The 22,745-nt window shown below is 36.1% G+C and overlaps 1 protein-coding gene across 5 annotated transcripts in view; it reads left to right on the top strand.

Annotated features, from left to right (window-relative positions):
- LOC117578092 (neuropilin and tolloid-like protein 2) overlaps positions 1–22,745 on the top strand; it is a 62,339-nt gene that overhangs the window by 25,911 nt on the left and 13,683 nt on the right. For all 5 annotated transcript variants that reach the window (XM_052008667.1, XM_052008668.1, XM_052008666.1 and 2 more), the window contains exons 4-8: positions 1,249–1,578; positions 1,663–1,760; positions 3,193–3,335; positions 5,360–5,469; positions 8,128–8,259. In XM_052008667.1, the coding sequence (XP_051864627.1) occupies positions 1,249–1,578; positions 1,663–1,760; positions 3,193–3,335; positions 5,360–5,469; positions 8,128–8,259 (813 nt within the window). The remainder of the gene's footprint in view (positions 1–1,248; positions 1,579–1,662; positions 1,761–3,192; positions 3,336–5,359; positions 5,470–8,127; positions 8,260–22,745) is intronic.

Raw genomic sequence — 22,745 nt, 5'->3', positions numbered from 1 at the left:
AACTTTGTTGCTGGCAAGCACAAAACTTGAAACGTTTTGCGTTGAGAAAACTTTAGAAATTGTTTTCCTTTTCGGAGCAGAAAATGCCTTCGGCATTTTTTCTATGCCATGCATTTTGCATGACAATTTTTACACGATGTGCCCCCAAGTTTTAATTGAAAATTGGAAATGGACTATGCCGCCGTCCGCTACACATGTCGTATACGCAACATGCAACAACCAACTGGCAGTGACATCAAATAAAAAAAAATGAAAAAAAAAACAAAAAGCACTTTGCGAGATCCAAACCAAAACTTAATCAAAGCTTTGCCACAGCACAAAATATGTGCAAGTTTCATTCGTTTGAGCTGCCAGCTAATTAACAAACTAACTTCTATTTTATTTTTTTTTATAACTCGACAGAACTTATTAAATCAAAGCTGGCTTTATTTTTGCCTTTAACTTTGCTAACTTATGTACGAAAGTTGCATAATTGCTAATGTTGCTGCGGCACACTTTTTATTAAAATCTATTGCAACATATTTTGCACAAAGTTTTTGTTAAATTTCATATGTAAGACTACGGGAAAAACATAAAAATTTAATTGCCATGAATGCATTTTAGCATTATTATTATTTTATATATTATATGTATGCATTTGTTTCACTCTTAGCTGAAATGAAAATTACAATTAAATTGTTTTGTTTCATGTTAGAATATGAGCAAGCATTTTTACAAGTTTAGCTATCTAAAGAGAAGGAAATTGAAAAGTACAAGCCAATTTGGTGATTTCTATATAAACAGATTTACTTGGTAAGAAAAGAAGAATATAAAGAGCAATTTGTTTAATATAAGATGTTGTAAGATTTGAAGGAAAAACATATAAATCTAGTTGCAATATTTTGTTAATTCATAGCTAAAATTCAATTTTTTTTTGCAATTTAATTACAATACTTTAAGACCGCAGTCTATTTTATAATATTAGTTTTATGTATTTTTTCGTTTTATTTTCCTAAAGTAATCTCCATTTAGTAATCTCAATTTTAAGTAAAATATTATTGAACTGCGCTTTCTCAATACTTAGCTTTACTTTTCTGACTACCCGTTGTGAATGAGCCGAACGTATGACAAACATACTCGTATTCCCCACATGGTCGTAAATCGCCGATGTCGCTAGTCGTTGTCCAGTTAATCATTTGATAACTTGCCCGTTTTCTAAATGTCATGTGGTTTCATTCGTTTGTGTGTGTGTTTTTTGGCTTTTGCTAGATACGCGATGGACAATATGGCTTCTCGCAGCTGATTGGTAAATTCTGCGGCACAGATTTCCCACCGGAAATCACCTCGAAGGAACGGTATCTGTGGCTGCATTTCCATTCGGACGATACCATCGAATACACGGGCTTCAGTGCCGTTTACGAGTTTCTGGATCGCAATCGAGAGTCGCCCAGCACGGACCTAAACTGCACAATCGAAAAGGATGGTTTTGAGGGCTTCATCAACTCAACCGATGTCCCAGCTGACATAAGGGAGCAGGTGATACGCGATAAGATTCCTCTCGATTGCATTTGGCGCATACAAGTCAAGGATAATTGGAAAGTGAGTTGAAAGACAAGCGCACAAAATCTGTGTTACAATATTTACATTTACACCAACTCACTCTACTCTTCGCTTTTCTTGCAGATTTTTTTGAAATTCCTGACCTTTCAGCTAAGCAAACCGAATGACTGTGAGACGAACTTTCTGGATATATTCCCAGAGCAAACAGTGATGCCATTAAGGTAAGAGTTGCAAGTTGAAGCTGAAGCTGAAGAGATATCACAGAGGGTGTTAGACATTGGCTGCTTGCTGGGTGGTGGATGGTGGGCTAGGTGGCTAGGTGGCGTATACGCAATGTACGGCACGCCACAAACCAATTTCCGCTTCACGAATGCGCCACACAATGTGAAGTCAGCCAAAAAGCAATGTAACGCTATAAAGATCAAAGCATGTACAGCAAAATTTCAATTTATTACCGGCCAAAGTAAATTGTATGCTAACGGAAGTTGCGGCGGCGCCTTTGACTCGCCCAACTTGAATTGTTTTGTGCCACCAACCGAAGCGCCGAACAGCACCCTCTCCCTTTCTCTCTTTGCTACCTTCACCGTAGTCAACCAGCTGAAACCTATGCAGACATCAGCCAGCCACACACACACACACACAGCCCACAGCCCATTCACGATTCACGATTCATGCATATCCTAGCCTCTTCCACCTCTCTCTCTCTCTCTCTGTCCCTTCTACCAATCACTTTTTGAACGCTGCCATTCAACAAATTTCCACTTGTTGCTGCTGTTATACTGCTCTCCCCCTTTCCCCCTCTCCGGCCAATGGCAATTGCAATGGCATTCGATTTAAGGCCTGCTTTTTGAAAGGCCAGACTACGGCTTTTGGCTTTTGTGTGCCCCACTGATGGGAATAACGACGACGTCGATGTCGACGCCGACGACGCTGACGACGACGACGTCAATGACAGCACCACTCAAAGTGATTGACTGTTCTTTCTATGTGGCTGGCGGTCTGTGTTTAGCTTGACTCTCTGTCTAGCCAGAGTCGCACATTCTAGGCAGGCTGGCAGTTTGGCATACTCATTGATTTGCTGCTAGTTGCCATTGCCATTGCCAGGGCCATTGCCATTGCCCTTTTGTCAATTGCCATTGCTATTTCCACTGGCTGCGAAGTGGCCATAGCTGCCGCTCTCAAGTGTCCCTTCGATTCCCATTCGAAATCTTTGCCACACACACACACACGTGTTTTGCAATGCATGCAAAGCAAGTAAATCGCTTAAACGAGAACGCTTTGAAAACAGTTGGCAATTAGTTTGCATTAGTTTTGGCTGTGGACGTAAATAGATCACTTTAAGATAAAGAGTCGCGTAGATATTATGAAATATATATTTAATATATATATTTCTATATTTTTATTTATTATTAGAACTCACTTTATTTACTCTGCATCGAAATATTGAATTACAGCACAAACATTTGCTTTAAGGCGACCCTCAGTGCGAAATTAAAAAGCATTTCTCTACTCGCTCTTTATTGATTGTATTCTCTTCTTTATTTTCGCTGTTGTCATTTATTTTATCTGTTACACATTTTCCTTTCCATTCACTCTTACTCACCCACTCTCTCTCACTCTGTTTTTCTTCCACTTCTCTTTGTGTTGTTGCAGAGTGAAAAACTTTTGTGGCTCGGCGGGCGAAAGTATTACAACAGAGTCCAATATTCTGCACATGCGATTTTACGCCGAACAAAGTGCGATTACCTCAACGTTCGCCATTCTATACACAGCGTTTCGGGACCGCGGCTCAGGCAGTAAGTTCCATCCACAATTCAAACTGCTAACAACTTTCAAAAAACAAAAACAGAAAAAAAAAACAAAAGCAAACTATATATGTATAGATAGTATATAGTGTCCCAACTTTGGAGCACACTGCCACAGTAAAGTACTTTTGCTATGATGTTTTAACCACACACAAATAAACAAGCAAAATAATGAAATTATACGTCTTCGGCTAGCCGAAGTTTCAATACACTCGCCGTCTAAGAATAGAAAGTATTAAAAACAAAAAAGATATACAAAAAAAAAAATAATTAGAAACTATTTAAGAATTTAAGTTCAAAATATTAAATGGAGAATATAGCTAAAACGTTTCAATAGTCGATAATGAATAGCTAATAAAAAGTACAAAATATTGAATATTAAATAGATTTTCGAGAATGGAAAAATTTAAAAAGAATATTTTAAATAGTAAACCTTATACGAAAAATTCTAAATACATACATTAAATAAATTAAATACATCATTGAAAGAATTAAACATTAAAAGGAGATAAATAAAACGAGAGTGAAAATAATCAAAAGTATTGAATAGTCAATGTTAAATATAAAATATTAAGCATAAAATGTTAAAATCAATAGTTTAAAGCCATTAAATTTATTAAATAGAAAATTCAAAATGTATTATTAATTAATAAATAGTTAAAAGATTTGTGAACGCACTATTTAATAAAAAGCAAAAAATATTTGGAAAGGTATAATATTAAATTCTTTTAGTATTTAGAAGCAACCGTTTAACTATTAGATATATTTATGATATACTTTTTTAAATGTATTATGTAAAATAGAAAATCTTCAAACGAAAATATTTAATACAAAAATTAAAAGAGTGGGCTCATGAAAGAGAAAATATTATATTATAGATAGAAATATGACTTTTATTTTTTGATTAATTACATTTTGATTAATTGGGTTGATTTTATTTATAAATTTTGCTTTAATCAAAATTCATTTATGAGTAATATTTCCGAGAATTCTACGAAAATGTATGCGTGTGTGATTAAGAAGTTTGGTTATTAAGACACTAACTCCTTCAGCGTTGAATACGTAATGTGAGAAAATAGAGCAACCTCATGGCCAGAGTGTTGTTGGTTGTGGCTAATCCTTCAAATTTGCCGCACGTGCGTTACGCGAACTTTTGAAAAAGGCAATGGCAACGGCAACAACAAGAGCAGCAAGAGAAGAAGCTGCAAACGGAACAAGGACAATGGGCATGGGCGAAATCCAGAGCAATCCAATGTTAAGCTGCCACAATCCGAACTGGCTACACAAACACTAGAGTCCAAGTCCCAAAACTGAAGCCGAAACGGAACCAACGGAGGCGGAGACATTGGCGGCCCCTTTTGTTTTTGTTCTGTTTCTTTTTTTGGGAGATGGCTTTTTTGGCAGACTTTCTGCCATTTTCACTCTTGGCCATTTGTAATGGCCTGCGGCGGCGGCAAACATCTTCGACGTCAACACACAACTGTCCATGTTGGTTGTCTCTGCGTTTGCTTTGCGAAAGCTAGCTAAGCGTCTAACTGTGCCTCTGTCTGTCGTGTCTGTCGTGTCTGTCTGTCTGTCTGTTCATCCGGCTAGCTGACTGTCTGCCGACCAGTTTTGCGTGATTGCCGCCTGTTGCCAAAGGCTAAGCACTCTTTTGTCATTCAACGATTGTCCTTTGTTCCTGGGCATTGTTAGCTTCTCTCGCTCTCGCTCTGGCTCATTCGCAGAACGCGCAACTTCGACTTTGGCACTTTACAGTTTACAGCTATCGTCACATAGACAAAGACTGAGGTTGTACTTTTAGTTGTCACTGTCGCAGGCATTGCAATTATTGTTGCTCAAGGACGATTTATGTTTGAGATTATACGTATTTGTTTTGCTCCAGCTCCAGCTACAGCTTCAGTTACTGCTGTTGATTGCCGTTGTTTTTTTTTTCTGTTTGTATTTTTTATTTGACAATCTATCCATCTCTGTCTTTATTGTTTATTTTAAACCATGTCTTTTACTCTCGATAGGTTGCGCCAGTGATGAGTACGATTGCGAAGATGCGACCTGCATATCACAGGAACTAATGTGTAATGAGCGGGACAACTGCAAATTTCGCTGGGACGAAGAGAAGTGCAAGGTAAGAGTAAGAGTAAGCGAAAGGATAACGAGTCCTTAAGCATGCCCACACACACATTATGTAGGACAAACAAACATGCATCTAATTATAGGGCAACGCATGTGCCACACACACACACATAAGACTCACTATCATTATAAGCCAATGCCCAACACGTTCACACATACAAAGAGAGCCAAAAAGTTGGCCAAAATAAGTTTTGTTGCCAAAGTTTGAGGTTTGTATTTCAGGCGTGCTCAGTCACAGTTTACTCTGCCCCCTCACGCTCCCCTCCTCAGTTTTTTGTTTGTTTATTATTTGTTGTTGGCACAGCAATTGTGTTAGATCATTAGATTTGATAAAGACTTCCAAGCACGATTCGCAGCACTCGTTGGGCCCCAAAAAACTCGTACTTACTTGCTCTGCCATTAAAGAGGACCGCAAATAGTTTTCTATTGCTCTCTGCAAATCGCCAATGTTGCAAAATGCCCCAAAAACTCAACTAATTGTGCCAACTGCACTAAATAAAGAATAGACACACAAAAAAAAGGCAAACTAAAAAGAAACAAACGCAACCGCATGTTGCTACTTTACGACATCCTTAAAGAACCCTTCACTTCAACTTAAGAAAGGATTTTAACTATCAAATCCACTCGAAAACTGTGCTTAACTTAACTCTTAACCCTTATATAAGTTTTGCATGTGCTTTAGCTTAGACTGACAGCTTAAATAGCCTGTAAAATTATTTATTTTCTATAAAATATATAATTTTAATTAAATGCAATTTAAAAAATATATACTTAGAGAAAAACAAATATAAATGACAGTAATTAAACAAATTCTATTCAGAAAAACGAAGCTACCTTTTAGCAGCTTTTATAGGGTATCGAAATGGACACATCAGTGAAATAAATCTTTGCATAAAAAGTAGATTTTATGACTCTTGAAATTTGTTTTAAATGAGCATTCCAAGGGAATTTAGTAAAATAAAAAAATAAATTACAACTTGTCTAAGGCAGCCAGGCAAATTGTTATGTTAAATGCAAAGTTTTTTATGGCGATCTGATAAATCAAGAGAACATAAATGTGCTTTGGCTTTGCTGTAATGAGAATCCTAAAAAAAATTACTGAATACAACTTTAAGCTTCAGCTGACAATTCACAGAAAAACGCTCATTAATCACCGGACTAAATATATAAAATTTCAATTCATATATATTAGGGAACAATAAAGTAGAAAATTAGATGATTTTGCTATGGAATGAAAATTGTAGGTAATGGAGCGATTAAACGCTTTTGATTTGGAGTGGGCATCATCGATAATATTTTGATTGAATTACAAAATAATTCAAATGTTTTTGGGAGAGCGCCCATTCATTTCATAATTAGCCCAATGGGTCAATCATAAGCTCAATCATGTGCGTACACAAATTATGTTTATTTAATTAGTTCGCATTAAAATTTTGCGCTGAATCATTTGTTAATTGCGTGCATCGAATTTTGTTTTCGAAATTGGCCACTAACAAGCAACAACAACAAAAACAACAACAACAACACAAAAGCCACCCATTCATCCATTTTATTAGCTAATCCTCAAATTTTAATGTGCTGCCGTAAATGAGCTCTCGTAGCATATTTAACAACTTTTACCTAATTTGTAAAGCATAAATGTTATTTTTAGTAGCTTACTCGCAATCACATTCGCATTCACATTCACATTCCCATTCGCAATTTCAACAATCAACAAACGAGCAAAGTACGTGAATGACCTAACAATGAGTTTTAATAAGCTTAAAGACATCTTCGCATTTCCACTCACTTCAGCTTCTTAAGAAATCTTTAAAATGCGCAAAGCTGATTTCGATTTATTTTTAGAGCGCACAATTTAATGCTACCATATTCAAGCTACTTTATTTGACAGTAATTAAGCTTATTTTATTTTCAGCATTGCTTTGATCATTAACAATCAACTTATTGGTTGTAAACATGTTTTCAAAATTCAAAAATATATTTAAATTGCAGTTTTCTTTCGAAAGACTAAATTGCATTTAATTCTAATTAACTTTTAAAGTCTTTTAATTTCATTTACGATAGTGTGAAAACTATTGCACATCTGGCTATGTTAAGAACTTAAGAAACTTTAAGCAGATATGGTATATTTTGAATGTAAAAGTATACTGATACATCAAATACGGCATTCGGTATATGTTAGTATTTGCCCAGAATAATATTTGATATATTTTCAGAATAATAGCACACTCGATTGTAGCTTTCATACTAGTTTTATACATATTTAAAGTAATGCGTATACTTAATATATATTTAATATAATAATTCGAGTGTACTCGACTGTGAGATACCCGCTATTCATTTTCAGTAATACCATATTCTACAAATATACCAAAAATATTATTATACTAAGATATACCGAAGGCTATATTTGGTATATCAAAATTGTACTATAATCAAAATATACCACAGAGTAAAAAATATATCAGGTTGTTCATTGTTTTGTAGAGCTTCTTCACTTCGTGAATATCAATAATAGAAACATCAAATTGAAAGGCATCGCGAGTCAGAAGATTCACACAATTCTCGCTTTAATATTTAGTACACTCTTGAGAACTATATATAAAAGTGATACTAATTACTGGCATTTAAATTTCTAATTCATTCACAGACTGAAACGAATGGACAGTCGGAGCACGTGGTCATCATTATCATTGTGTTTGGCCTGATACTCGGCGGCATGGTAATCACATTCATTGTGAACTGCATTCGAAAGATAATACGTGATCAGAAGATAATACGCGTAAGTATCGTAAAGAAATGAAAATGCTTGATTGTAATATAGGCAACATGTGTGCGCGCCTCTCTCTCCCTCCACCCCCGCTCGCTCGCTCGCTCGCTCACCCGTCCCCCCGCTCACCCCAGCTAAATAATCTCTCATCTCTCAGACTGTGCCTTAGCCTTAGTAATAGCCATCATATATAGATATAGGCTACCATATATATCTATATGTATGTATGTATATGTAGCTATAGCTATATAATCCTACTCGTATTTGCCTTGCTCTCACAACTCTGACACTGACACTGACACTGCGTTTGTGTGTGTGTGTATGTGTGTGTGCTCACGCTCTCAATATTATGCTCGTGCTGTGCTGCTTCCGCTTGCATCCCCCCCACATCCCACTCCCCACCTTTCCCCCTTAAATACACTCTTTTCCTTACTATGTGTGTGTCTCCCTCTCTCCCTCTCTCACTCTCTATTTCGGTCTGTCTGGTAGAGCCTGCAGTCTACTATACGATTAAATTGCATTCAACGACTATCTGGCATTTCTTTTGTAATACATTCATGCACACAAACGCACACACACACACGTACATAGGCAGCACACAAAAGCAAGCAGCAAAATTTAATGTATGTAATTATAAAACAAAAACAACAAAAAAAAATGTTTAGTTATTCCAGCTGAATAGATATGCAAAATGTAGCCAAACATGTAACCAAATCCTGCTGCTTTCACTCTGTCTCTTTCACTCTATCACTCTATCTTTCTCTCTCTCTCTCTTTCACTCTTCATTTCGCCATTATCTTTGTGTGTGTGTGTGGGTGTTCGTGTGAAACGTAATGAGCACACGAAAGTATGCTATGATTTTTGTGGGTTGCCTTTTGTTTTTGCGTGCAGCTGACTCAAAATTGCCCCAAATTCGAAATTAGCAATATAAAAACAGCCAACGAACAAACGAACGAATTCGATTATGCAGATATCCTGTAAACAGACTAGTCAATAATAATCAATGAACGCGCGGAACAACAAGTGCAACAACATAATCAAAAAAGCGCAACCAAATTTCGTTGTTTTTCCACACTTTGTTAACTACTTAGTTAACCTCTTTGATAAGGCTGCGCATTTACAGGGTATAATGAGCTTTAATTGCAAACATTAAGCAGCGATATTACGAGTACTTTGAAGCAGCCAACAAGCATTAACATGGCCATCAACTTGAATTCATTTGGCTTAAACGAATCCATAGCAATGCCAGACAATTTTCTTTTTCGCCGATTACCTTTTGATGTGTGTGTGTATGTGTGTGTGCCTAAACTTTTCTTTGATATGAACTGACGCAGCGTTCGTGCGAACGCATTTCATTAGTGTACATAATTTCCACAACATTTTCATTGCAATTTTTATGCTTACTTTACTTTGATTTACAGCCGAGTTTGTGTTGCGTTTTTCGGCTGAAAAACGAAGCCGTTGATCTTTGCTCATTAATTTACATGAATTCAGGGAAAAGACGTGTGTGCAAAAGTTGTACTTTGACTTTATTTTAAAGCAGAAAAACCGAAGCAAGTGCCTTCAACTCGAATGCTGGACACGACTTATTTTCATGGCTCATCGCACATCAATTGTGCTTGAGAAACTGAGAGGCAGACTGCGATGGCATTGGCAATGGCCATTGACAGCTCTTCATGCGCACACACACGCACACTTGCAGACGTTGCGTATACGCAATGTATGCGTGACACATCTAGTGGACACATTACTTTGCCATCTCTCAACTCTCAACTCTCCACAGTTCCACAGTTCGTTGTCGTACTATGAGTACTTGAGCCAGCGGCTTAACGGCTGGCTGACCAAAACGCTGCTTCAATTTGTCTGCACTGTCAATATTACTTATACGCCACGTGACCGGCAAAATAGTTGAATGAATGATAGCATCTGCTTGACCTTGACTCTACACTCTCTCTCATGGCATGGGAATCAAATGCTCTAGATTGTAATTACAATTTATGATGGCACTGAGCATAAGGAATCAGCAACGTTCGCTGTCTTTTGGTTTTCCTCTTCGTGGTTTGTTTTTTTTTTTTTTTTTTTTTTTTGGCACTTCTCGAGAACTCTTTGGGGAACGTTGTCCACTGGCCGCGTGGCGTGCAACGGCATGTTTGCTATCTGGGGCAACATTTCATTAGCTGTCGATTTCAATACAACTCGCCCGATGTCGTCTCGCTCAGGCTCTCGCTCTTGCTCTCGGTCTCGGTCTCTCGCCCGCATGACATGGCAAACCATTTTATTGTCATGGCATTGCCATCGTCAGCCGTCGTCGTCGTCGTCGTCGGCGGCGTCCAGTGGTTCCCTAGGGCATTACTTGCTGAGCCAGCTCACAGCAAAGGGCGTAGGAAAGAGACAGAGACAGAGAACGCAGTGAGAGCGAGTGAAAGATTGCGTTTGACTTTGACTTTTGGAATATTGACGAGCGACGTCGAAGCAAAAGCTGAAGCTGAAGCTGAAGCTGATGGTGAAACCGAAACAGAGACTCGAGCTTAAATTGAATATCATTGTGACGCCAGCAGCTCATGGCCAAAAATACACTACATCTGCTTCGCAGCAAGTTAATTAAGTGTGTGCCCTGATGTGTGTGTGTGTGTGTGTGTGTGTGTTGGGTCTGGTTGTTGGGCGTTGCCAACACTTGGCCATATTTATAGAGCGCGCAACCAGCTGCGCAGATGGCGGCAGACCGCTTGATTAAACACACGCCTCCCAGCTTGGATTTGTGTGCTTTGCTGTTTTCTATTTGCTTTTAGCAAAACAAGCCACGGCGAAGTGGGGAAAACGGATGAAAGAAATGCCAGAGCAGCATCAGCAGCACCTTTTTGGCCAATTTCATCTAACAAATTTCATTTGAGTTGACTAAGTTTGTCACACGCTTCATCAATGCTATGTATACGTCGAGTGTGTTATGCGCTGTTCTGTCTCTGTGTGTCTGTCTCTGTGTGTGTGTGTGTCTATTTTACATTTCGAAATGTCACACGCCATTAGAATTACCAGACTGCCAACAGCAGACGACACCTACGACACCCAAAAGGATGCCAAGCGCAATCCAATGCGTTGCGTTGCGATGCGTTGCGTTGCCTTGCGTCCTTGCCACGCTGTGTCTATTAAATTCCTTGACTGCCGACTACATAAAGCGACAACGCAGCCAAAGACAAGACAACACAACACAACCACCACAACAGAGCAACAACAACAGCAACAGCAAAGTCAAAGACACGCAGACAATGACGACAACGCAATATTATTTTACATACGTATGTATATATGGAGCAGCTTCTCCTTCTGCAACTTCCACCGCCCCATGAAACAATGCTGCTGCCACTTCAAATTGCACTTCAGTGGCAGCACTTGTGCCACATTGCAAGGCATAAGAGTTTCATCAATACTACAGCTACACAAATTAGTGATTAATTAGCATGCGTTAGCATTGCGAATTCATAAGCAATAATAAGCATACCCTGTAAAGCAAAATGTGATAATTACAATACACGTTGTAAAGAGAAAACTGAAAAGTGATTGTGGAAACACTTGTAAGAAAACCAGAGTGGAGTGTGCTTGACTGTGAGATACCCACTATCAATAAGAGATAAACAGTGCGGTAAAAAATACATATGAATACTTTTTGGAGTCAGAGATGCTTCTTTTTGCCTGTAACATAAATTTCCTCCAATCACAAAATTAGCATATCGTGTATAAAAATATATCAATACAAGTGTACAAGTTGTAGTGAAAAATACAGATTAACTTATCGAATTGAGCCGAAGACCTTTACAGCCAGTGCTTTAGAAATAATTATAATGAATTTTAATTCTTACTAACCTTTTTAAGTAAATAAATAACTTATCAAATTATAAATATTACTAACATAAAACACAATCTTTCAGGCTTGAGGCAATTTTGTAGACTTTCAAATCGAATGTAATCATTAATAAATGAAATTTATTATCAGTTATTTTAATATTTTCCCAATACACATATTGTTGATATCTGATTTCTGGGTATTTGAGTACTCCATTCTCACTTAATTTGAATACCTCTATGGCGGCCGAAGGGCTTTTATCAGCGCACACGCAACACACATAGCAATCATGGAAGGTTAACGCATTGCATTGTGCTAATAAATCTGTTTTGATTAGCTAGCGACCAATTCAATTAGGGCAGCACAAAACAATAATGCGTAATACAAACACTCAGCAATCACACACACACACACATAGAGAAGCTATTGTACTATAGTATTCCACATCGATCTATTATCTGTAATAGTGTAACACTTAAAGGCCATTCAGCGTTTACAAAATTAACTGTCTAACAAAATGAAACGACTTTTGACTTCTGACTTTTGGCGCATGAAAGGCATAAAAATAAATGCGAAAAACGAAATGAAATAGAGCCAAGCAAAAAGCTAAAAAGCAAAAACAAAAAAAAATCCATAGTAATAACTATCTATCGAAAGTTATGATAATCACAGAGGCGGCAACCACTTAAAACTTGTCCGAGAAAAAATAGGAAAAAATTGAGCGGTTTTTTTTTGTTTGTGTTGATTGTGAAAATTTTATGGAATTGCAGCAACTCATCGAATAGAATTGAATTTGCACAGCACAGTGTGTGCTGGCAGTATGCAGACACAGTGTGTAATTAAGAATATTTGGGCGATTGCATTTAATTGCACAATTAAATGGCAATCAGCGGACAAGTTTCCGGATCACTCGTTAATCGCTCATCAGTAATCTGTGTAATCTGTAATCAATAATCGGTAATCGTAAATCGTAAATCGTAAATCGGTAATCGTTAAACGTTAAACGACGCAGTGAATTATAAACTTATGATTAAATCAACGCGCCGCAAAGCAAAGAAAAACTTGAATAACCCGGCGTATACTTAATGCCAAAGTTTAGAACACAATTTTAAACGGCTTTCTTTTCGGTTTTTTTTTTGTTGTGGGTGGGTGCTTGCTATCGATGCCGAATTGTAAAACAGCCGCTGACTATGCACGTCGAATGGTTCAATAAACACACACTGACATTCCCCTCGCTTCTGTTCCTTCTCCTCCTTCTTTTCCACTCCGTATGCTTAGCACACGTGCCTCCTTTTGAGGCTGCTTTAAGTGGGTCAGGGGAAAAGGTGGCAATCTGATTATCGCCTCGAGTGTTTGGCACAGCTTCAAGAGGTGTGTGTGTGTGTTGGGTGTGTGTTTGGATAGATGGGATAACTGTGCGTGCCGCTTTACCTTTCTCTCCATTTATTTTTTTTCTTGGAGTCAAACTGTTTTCTGGGACGTGGGAAAATTATGCCATCAGAAAAATGATAAAAGTCGACAGACTCGGGGGGATTTTTTTTTTTTGTTTTTTTCGTATTTTTTTTTTTTTTTTGAGGAGGCTGCGAGATTGAAAAGTAAAAACTGTGGCAGTCTTTTTATTGCCGGTCGCATTTATGAAACTGCATCAAATAAATTTGCACAAAGCGCACATCGAATCAAATCAATTCAACGTCAGCGGATTTGATAAAAATCATTCAGCAGCAGTTTCGATCGATTGACGATTCCACGATGCCACGATTCACGATTCACGATGTGCGATGCGCGATTCACGATGCTTGATGCTTGGATAAGCCGATAGCTAAGGGAGGTTTTTCATTCCTGACCCCCCAACACACACACACTCTGCATATGTGTGTGTGTGAGTTTGGTATCTGGCCGAGAGCCGCAAGGAAATTGCTTTGCGGCAACGCCATCGTTGGCCACTTTAATATGCCGTTATGCCAACTAAATAGCGGCAAAAACCATGCAAAAAAAACAAAAATGTAAAATAAAACAAACCACCAAACCGGTTGAAGAAAATATAAAAAAAAACCGAAGGGAAAGAAAACCCTCGACTCGAAATCGAAGCGTGGCAGGAAAACAATAGAAAAATCAGAGAGAAGAAAACGAAATACTCGTAGCAAAAGATAAAGGATAAAATATTCATACATACACTCGTGTTTTCTCAATGTCTAATAAAATAAATGTATGTATTTTTCCATATGTGTATGTTGCCACCGTTGCATGCAACGGCCGCGGCCGTTGTCCGTTGTCCGTTCGCTTGCCCCGTTCTCATATGCTACGTTATAGTAGAAGTATTTTATGTCTTTAGCATCTAGATTTGAGCATGTACTTGCAGATAAAAAATATATAGTAGCAATATACGTACGGGTGTGTATGTGTGTGTGTGTGCTTGCTACACATACTTGCCACATGCCACGCAATTTTGGCAGCGAGAGTCGCTCCAAGCGACTGCCAAAAAAATGAAACACAGTGCAGATCTTTGCAACTTTGGCAGGCAGGCGGATATTTTTCTAGTTTTCCTTATTTTCAAGTTTTCTATTTTTGTGGCGAGCCACAAAAAGGTTGAGCAGACATGCGAAGTGCCTGCCACATTCCACAGTTGACATTGCAAACGTGTTAACTGCTCTGCTCTTCCTGACCAATTCTTTTCCACTCCAGACGCCACGCCCTGACTGACGACTCTCCATTTCATTTTGGCCAAGATTTGTTTCCTTTATGCAAAGAGAACTACTACTTAAAGGATTACTGTTGATGGTGGAATGGATTTTATACCTCCAGAAATCAATTGAATACCATTCAACAGTCTAGTGCACATTACATATTCGAAAAGCAGTTCGTAAGTTTCAAAAATTGCAATCCACATAAGTTACCTTGAGAAATGTTGAAATTCGTTCAAAAATATTACGACTTTGTTCATTTAACTATGAAAATATTCCATGTGCCAATTGCCTTCTAAACTTCAGCTTAAGATTTTAAAAATCCTCACAAATAATTACTTAAAATAACTTGTGAAATCTACAAATGATTAAATTAAATTGAATTCAACATTCTATGAGTTATTAAATTGCCAATAAAACGTTAGCTCATGAGTCATTGAAATATTTTGAAAATGTTGTGCTCAGCAACATTTTTAGTCTAATAAGCTTTCAATAAATGAATTTATCACATAGTTAAGTTACCATTTTAAATATTCAATGTTCTAAAGCGTAGTCAACTCTTTATCACAAACATGAAAATCGTTTTAGTTTTATTAAATACATTTATAGTAGACTTCATTAAGCTTCTTAACTAATCGAAATGCTAATAAATTGTAGATCAAATTTGAAGTGCAAGTTTATGAAATCTTCAAAATTTTGAGGTTGAATACTTCACATTTTATCAAATGATTTTAGAATATCGTTTATTGAACATTTAAAAAAGAACAGTAAAAATCTTTCCAAATTTAATGCAGAATAGTTTTGATCACTTTGATTGCAAAAGTATAAATTAGAATCTTTCTGAACATGGATTAGGAGATAGCTTACTAGAAGATAATACTTTTTAACTAAAAATAGCTTACCATAGTAGAAGAAGCTAATGCTTTTACGCTGAGCATGAAACGCACCTCTGTCTCTCTCTCTATCTATCTCTTCCTGTGTGAAGTGTGCTCTATTGGCCTGGCCATAACTGCATCCAATTTGGTAACAACCGCAATGCATATTTGAACTACCAATGCACACAGACACAGACACAGACAGAGAGACACGCAAGCAATTTAGCCTTGAGTGATATTTTAGTGTTGGCTGCTTGCAACGGCAGCCAGCAGAAGCTGCTGATGTGGCCAACGATAACGTTAACGGCAACGGCAACAGCAACGGCAAGAGGCAAGAAGCAATGGGGAGCAACTCAGTTCCCGCCGCACTCTGCTCTTTACTCTGTCTCTAGTCTGGCAGCATCTCATTGTGGTGGCATTTCGTGTCTTGGCGGCCGCCTGCGAGATAAACAGCTTAGGAGTAAAACGCGACACATATGCGTGCCACAAAAGCCAGCTAAAAACGGGAAGGAGGAGATAGTTTGATAGTTTTATTATTTTAGCAATTTTGTTGTCACTGCGCCGCCATCTGACAAATGCATTTTAGCTTAATTTGATAGCGCTTGCTCTCGCTCTCGCTCTAGCTCTAGCTCCTCTCTCAATTGTTGTCGTTGTAGCCAAGCAGCATTTCATATTTCATATAAATTAAGTAATACTTGACGAGAGAGATAGGAAGTGGGCGAGGCAGCCACTGGACACTTGAAGCCCAGCCGAGCACTGTCATGACGCATGGCAGCGTAATGGAAAAACTGCCATTTCCGCCAAAGAAAAGCAGCAAGCAGCTCATCCGCGTTGAGAGCTGTTTGCTCAATTGGGGAGCTTTCGGTTTCGTTCCCACTGGGGAGAAGTGTATCTGAGAAGCGGCTGCTAACATACAAGGCATACAAGACACGCTAACCTCTCTCTCTCCTACTCTCATGGCTTGTCATGCATTTGGGAGTGCAATATTTTATTAGAAACTGAATTCGCACACAGACATTGCGAGTGTGGAGGCGTATGGGGCGTGGTCCGTTCATGGACATTGGCTTAAGCAGCAAGTAATAACCAACTTATGTAGCTAACCGTATTTCTTTGCTCACATCAATTTCCCATTCTCCTGCCTCATACCTCCTGCCTTCTGCCTCCTGCTCCTGTCTCCATCATCTGCTGTGCTGCATTGCATTCGCCCGAGCAAAATGAAATGAAATGAAATAAATCAAGCTGAAATGCAATTCGCAAAGAAACAGCGCCACGGCCATAAAATAATACATACAAGCAGCAGCAGGAGGCAACCAAGCGGCATTCGAGAGACAGGAGATGGAGCTAGAGGCTTCAGGCTTCAGGCTTTTGCCTCATCGCTCCAATGCTCGGTGGAGGATGCCACTCGGCGACGATTCACAAGCTGAACAAAGTGAAAAGCGAATTGTGAGCAAAAGAACAGGAAAAACAACAGCAGCTGAAACAGAGGGGAAAAAAATAAGTCGAGAAAAGCTTTAGCTTAATGCGAATTGAAATGCTTGCACTTTAACTTAACACGTGGGTGTCGATGCGATGCTCTTACCATTTGCCATTTATTCACCTCCTTCTCCTTCTCCTTGCTCTCCTTCTCCTAAGGTATTGACATTTTATGATGTTGCCCACCCTTGCAACCAAACAGCTTGGCTGTCAATCATTCAACAACATTCAGACAGTTCGTCAATCAGTTGATACATTTTTGCTCTTTCCAAACGATTTTGCCCGACGGCCTTAAAATTATGTTAGCACTTTGATAGGCTTTGCAAAAGCTTTGCCTGCTTACCTCTGGATTGATTGATCAATCGTGCATCATGCTTAGTCAACTGCATTTTTATTGATCGATAAAGCGTTATTGCTGATGCGCTTTAAACTGTTTAAGAACTTTTTATGCAATAGTTTGTAGATCTAACTTTTAATTACAATAAGTGAATTTAGACAGCTATTTAATAGTTTGTGCTCAATAGCTCTCTGATCAATCACCATCAATCTTTCAATATTAGCGAGATTTCAATATTAATTTGTTGTTTAAAATGATAAAGAAGATTTCTCTGCAGATATTTGCTGCTGACTAATCAATCATACATCAATCAATCCATCCATAAAAGTATTCAAAATATATGTTTTTAACTTCTAATTACTGTAACTGATTTGTTGAAAGTATTTAAAAGTATTCAATCTGTACACTAAATCTCTGGTTAATCACAATCAATCAGTATTATTCTTTTTTATTTATTTTTCTACAAAATATATAACGTATAATACATATGTTATATCATATATCGATACTCCCCATAATATGCATATATTAGCTTATTAATCAGAAAATCATTTTACGTATCGAGTAAGGCAATTCTTATTGTGATTGAAGAGATTAATATTACGAGTATATCAATCAAGTACAGCCATCTGTCATCAATTGCGCACTCGAATAACAATACACTCGCAGTATTCATATTCGTATTCATACATAAACGAGTGTTCACAATGGAAAAAGACTCCTTGATGCTTTCTCTCTTTCACGCTCTCCGTTGATATTTGTGTTGATTTTATTACCCGCATTCGGTTGGCACTATGACAACACTTTGTTGCCAGCAGGGGGAAAAAGTGAACAATGATGAGTAGCACTCACTCATTCATAAGTACTCACAGCGTGTGCTCCCCTCTTTGATTGATGCAATTTAAAGACCTCAATCTGAATATCAGACTAAGTGAATTCAATTTGAGTAAATCAAAGAATTGCAATAGAAAATATTAGTATAATAAAATATCGAAATTTGTGTAATCCAATTAAGCTACTCTTGCTGTTGCCACAATAGGTTGCATGCCACTTGAATGTGGCACATACGAATACGAGTTGCTCTCGTTGCCTTCAATTGGCTTGGCGATTAACAGGAGCAGAAAGTTGATGCCAAGTTAATTTTCAAATGCCCCCAAGCCTTTGCCGCAACACAAAGCCAAAGCACCTACAGACCATCACAAAAAAGACTTCCCCTGTCTCCGTTTTGCCCCCCTCCTCTTCTGAGCAGCCTTCGCATTCGTACCTGTGCCAAAAATTCCAATTAAACAAACGCCAAACTTTTGCATGCAAAGCAAAATCAGTGATGCGATGATCCCAAAACTTTTACATCCTCATAAAATATATTTCAACCAACACACACACATACACAAACACAAATAATAAAATAAAGTATATAAAAAAAAGGAAACGCAGAGAAAACGATTTAATAAAGTCATCAAGAAGAGCCAAAATTGTTAAGAGTCAAATGCAAACATAAATCATTATCGCAAAAATGGTGAAATATGTGTGCCAAAAAGCATCTGATGAACTGTGAAACCAACAACCAAAAAAACAACATAAAAAATCAAAAGTATGCTCGACTGCGAGGCACTTGCCACGATTTACAAATAAATTTACAGTTGCTCTATTTGTGTAATTTAATGAAGTCGCCTTTTTAAACACTGCTCGACTACGCGACACTCTCGATTTCGAAAATTTATTTTATTATTTGTATTTATTAATCAGAGTTTCACAACTACATGTCCAATTAATTTTGGCTAGCACTGTAGGGTATGTGAATTGTGCATGAAGTGCGCAATTTCTAACTCAATTGTGGTAGAATGCAAAAAAATACAAACCAAATTGATGTTATTAAATTTAAATATCAAACGCAATGCGTGAAAGTCTCTTAAACAAAAAATTCCCCAGACGTGCGAAATATTTATGAATTTTGCGCAGCAATTTTGTGGCCAATTAAAATGTGCATAAAAAATAAATTACAACTGTGTGTGTGTGTGTGTTTGTGTACGTGTTAGGCACCTAAAAGTATTTGCATTTGCTGCTGGCTCAATTAACGTTGCGGCAGCATTGACAATAATTGGAATTAAGCTTAGCGAAATCAAAGCCAAAAACCAAAAATCCAATTAATTGCATTTCAATTAATTCAACTCAAATAATTTATGCACCCCCAAAACAAATATGAAAATTTCAACAAGAACAACTCCGGCAATTGTGAAGAGTGAATTGATTGATTCATGCGAAAATTGCAGCTTGATCGCATGCTAAATAAATCTTTGCCCTCTTCTATGCATTCATTCAAATTACTTTAGAGCAACTCATTTGAGTAATTTTTCTCACATTATCCTTAATTTGTTTATTTTATTTATTACACTTTAAATAATTTAAGTGACAACGAATTGAAGTCCTAAGAAATTTATATTTCTAAAAGTAAAGCTACATCCCAAGTTTTATTTTAAACGACAACTCATTTAAATACAGTTTATTATTTAATCTTAAATTCATTAATTATTTATTTTAAGCGCGTTTATCTTTATTTTATTGTTCTTTAATCTTTATTGTCACTTGTCAATAATTGCAGTAATTTAAATAACAATGAATTGAAATCCTAAGGAATATATTTAAAATAAAATATAATTCAAATTTTTGCTTAATTGTAAAATTAACTCATTTGAACACATTATTTTTATTTACTCTTTAATTTGTTCGTTATATTTAAATTAAATTTGTGTTAAGAACTCTTATAATGAGATTACCTTTATTCACACACTTAAATGTATTTTTTAATTTAAAAGGAATCTCATTCATTATTTTATATGTTATTAGTAATCAACTTTTCTAAATTTTAAATATATTATAATAATTTAAATAACAATGGAATGAAATCGAAGCGAATATAATTCAGAAGTTAATGGTTTTCTTTATTTTAAATGCCAACTCATTTAAACCCATTTCATTATTTTCTTTGTGATCTGTTTATTATATTTATTAAATTTATTGTAAGACTTTTCATGATGAGTTAATCTTTATGTACTATTTAGTAACTATAATAATTTAAATAACAATGAAATGAAGTTCGAGCAAAAAAATACACCTCAAAATTCAAATATGTGCTTTATTTTAAAAGACCAAAAAAAGCAAATAAAAACTTGCACACTGCTCAATAAAGAGACAAATATTAGAATAAAGTAAACTCACAGCAGGAAACAAAATAATAAATAGATCCAAGTTGGACAGACGAAACTGTACAACAAATGGCTTCAATTACAGCTGCCACCTGTGCTCTCTGCAATTTTGCTGGAAAATCTTGAAAATGTTGTACAAATAAGCAAATCAAAAACAAAAACGAATAACAAAAACAAATGACAAACAATAAATGCAGCAGAAGGGCAGCAAAAGTATTATTTGTGAACATTTTGCTGCACAATTACAACAAAATAATTTTGATGCCTTTCGGCAGAATTTGAAAGCAATAAAACAAAAAAAAACTTAGCAAAACCGAATGTAAATTGAGAAAATTGAAGCAAATAAGCAAAAAAATAAAAATGGTTTTGTTCAATTTTGTTGAAATTTCAATTGAATTCGTTATATTTACAATCATTTATTTATGGACAAATATGACAGTTTGATTTAAGCATTTAGTGCGTATTTACACAATTATTTTATTTAAGATTTAAGCAAATTCAAGTATTTATATTGAGCGAAGAGTTTTGTATTCATTATCGATATTTAGTATGTTTTGTTGTATTATTTTATTTTATTTATTAATTTGTTCGTTTTTAAGTGCTGTTCCCAAATTAACGAAATAAATGACATGCGAAACAGTTATATACAAGTATATGGTATTTCCCAAATTGCACAAATTTCAGAAAAAAAACGAAATATTCATGGCTACACAACCCTATTAAATAAATTAATTTATTGAAAAAAAAACAGATGAACTCACATTCTTTGCCTATTTCTATGGCGACAATATCCCAAGCAAATTTTATTGCAAATTTTTATTGACATTAAATTTCATTCCTGCGATTCCACAGTTTTAATTAATGCAGTTTCTCTTCACGAGAAAGTGTCTCACACGCTTTCTTTTCATTGTTTTAAAATTTATCATATTTTTTCATGTGATCGCTTCATCAATATCAGTGCGAAAAAAACAGGTTGTTTTTGTTTTTCATTTTATTTATTTTGTGCTGGGAACTTCGCAACGAAATGCCGTCATGAAAAAATTTTGGCGAACGTTTATTTAATGGAGTTGTGCGGAAAAACAGAACATCACTTTATAACGAGCTATTATTTAAAATAAGTTAAGTTAAAAAAATAACTTCTTACAGGTTTTTTCATTTCTCAGAATGTAATCAATTTATTTATAATTTTCTTACAAACATTTTAAAGTCAAATTGCGTTTAAACACTTTTATTTTATTACCTATTCTTATTACTTGTGTTATTTGATTTGATTTCTTATTGCCCCATTTTTTTAAAGCGATTTTAATTGAAAATTGGATTAGCCGCAAGTCAGAAAGTAAACTCTCTGCTGGGCTGCAGTAAGAAGATTACCTTGGCCCCTTATTGAGTTATAAATGCCTTTTGAATGCCTGCCACCAGCCAAAGAGTAAAACGAAGCACATGCAAGAGTTGCAGTTGCCAAGTGAATCAATACAGATGAAATTTAACTTACACCGAAAAAAAATAAAGAAAGAAAGTGGAAAAAGCAAGAAATAAAGAAAATATGATATAAGAATTAATAAAGAAGAAAGAAAGAAGAAAGTCAGAAAGAGAAAATATCAATAAATAAAGAAGAAAGAACGAAAGATGAAAAAAAAGAAAGAAAACACATCTTGATTTCAAGAACATGTGATTTAAGTCCCTAAGTTCTTATTAATATAAGGAAAAAATCTTATAGTTTAAAAACCAAAAATAAGATCCAAAAAATATTACATTATATTTTTTTATTGATTTTTGTTGTTTTTTTTTACAACTTTTTTAAATTGAGCTATTTTATTATTAAATTAGCTTATTCAGCTAGATACAAAAACTTTATAGAAATTTCGATGGATTACAGAATTTTATAACCTAAATTTAGTATTTTTATTCTAATTTGGGGAATTTGAAATGTTTAGGCTAAGGTTCTAAGTTTTAAGCATTTGTGCTTATTTTTATAACTCAATTTTGAAGACCAATGTTCTTGTTATTTTGTTCAGTGTATGCACACAAAGCCTTTGCCATTTCTCTGCTGCGTTTGCTCAAGCTGCCTTTTAGTCAATATTATATTATAAA

Source organism: Drosophila albomicans, chromosome X (assembly GCF_009650485.2).
Source record: "Drosophila albomicans strain 15112-1751.03 chromosome X, ASM965048v2, whole genome shotgun sequence".
NCBI lineage: Eukaryota > Metazoa > Arthropoda > Insecta > Diptera > Drosophilidae > Drosophila > Drosophila albomicans.
This window is presented reverse-complemented; position numbering and strand designations above follow the sequence as displayed.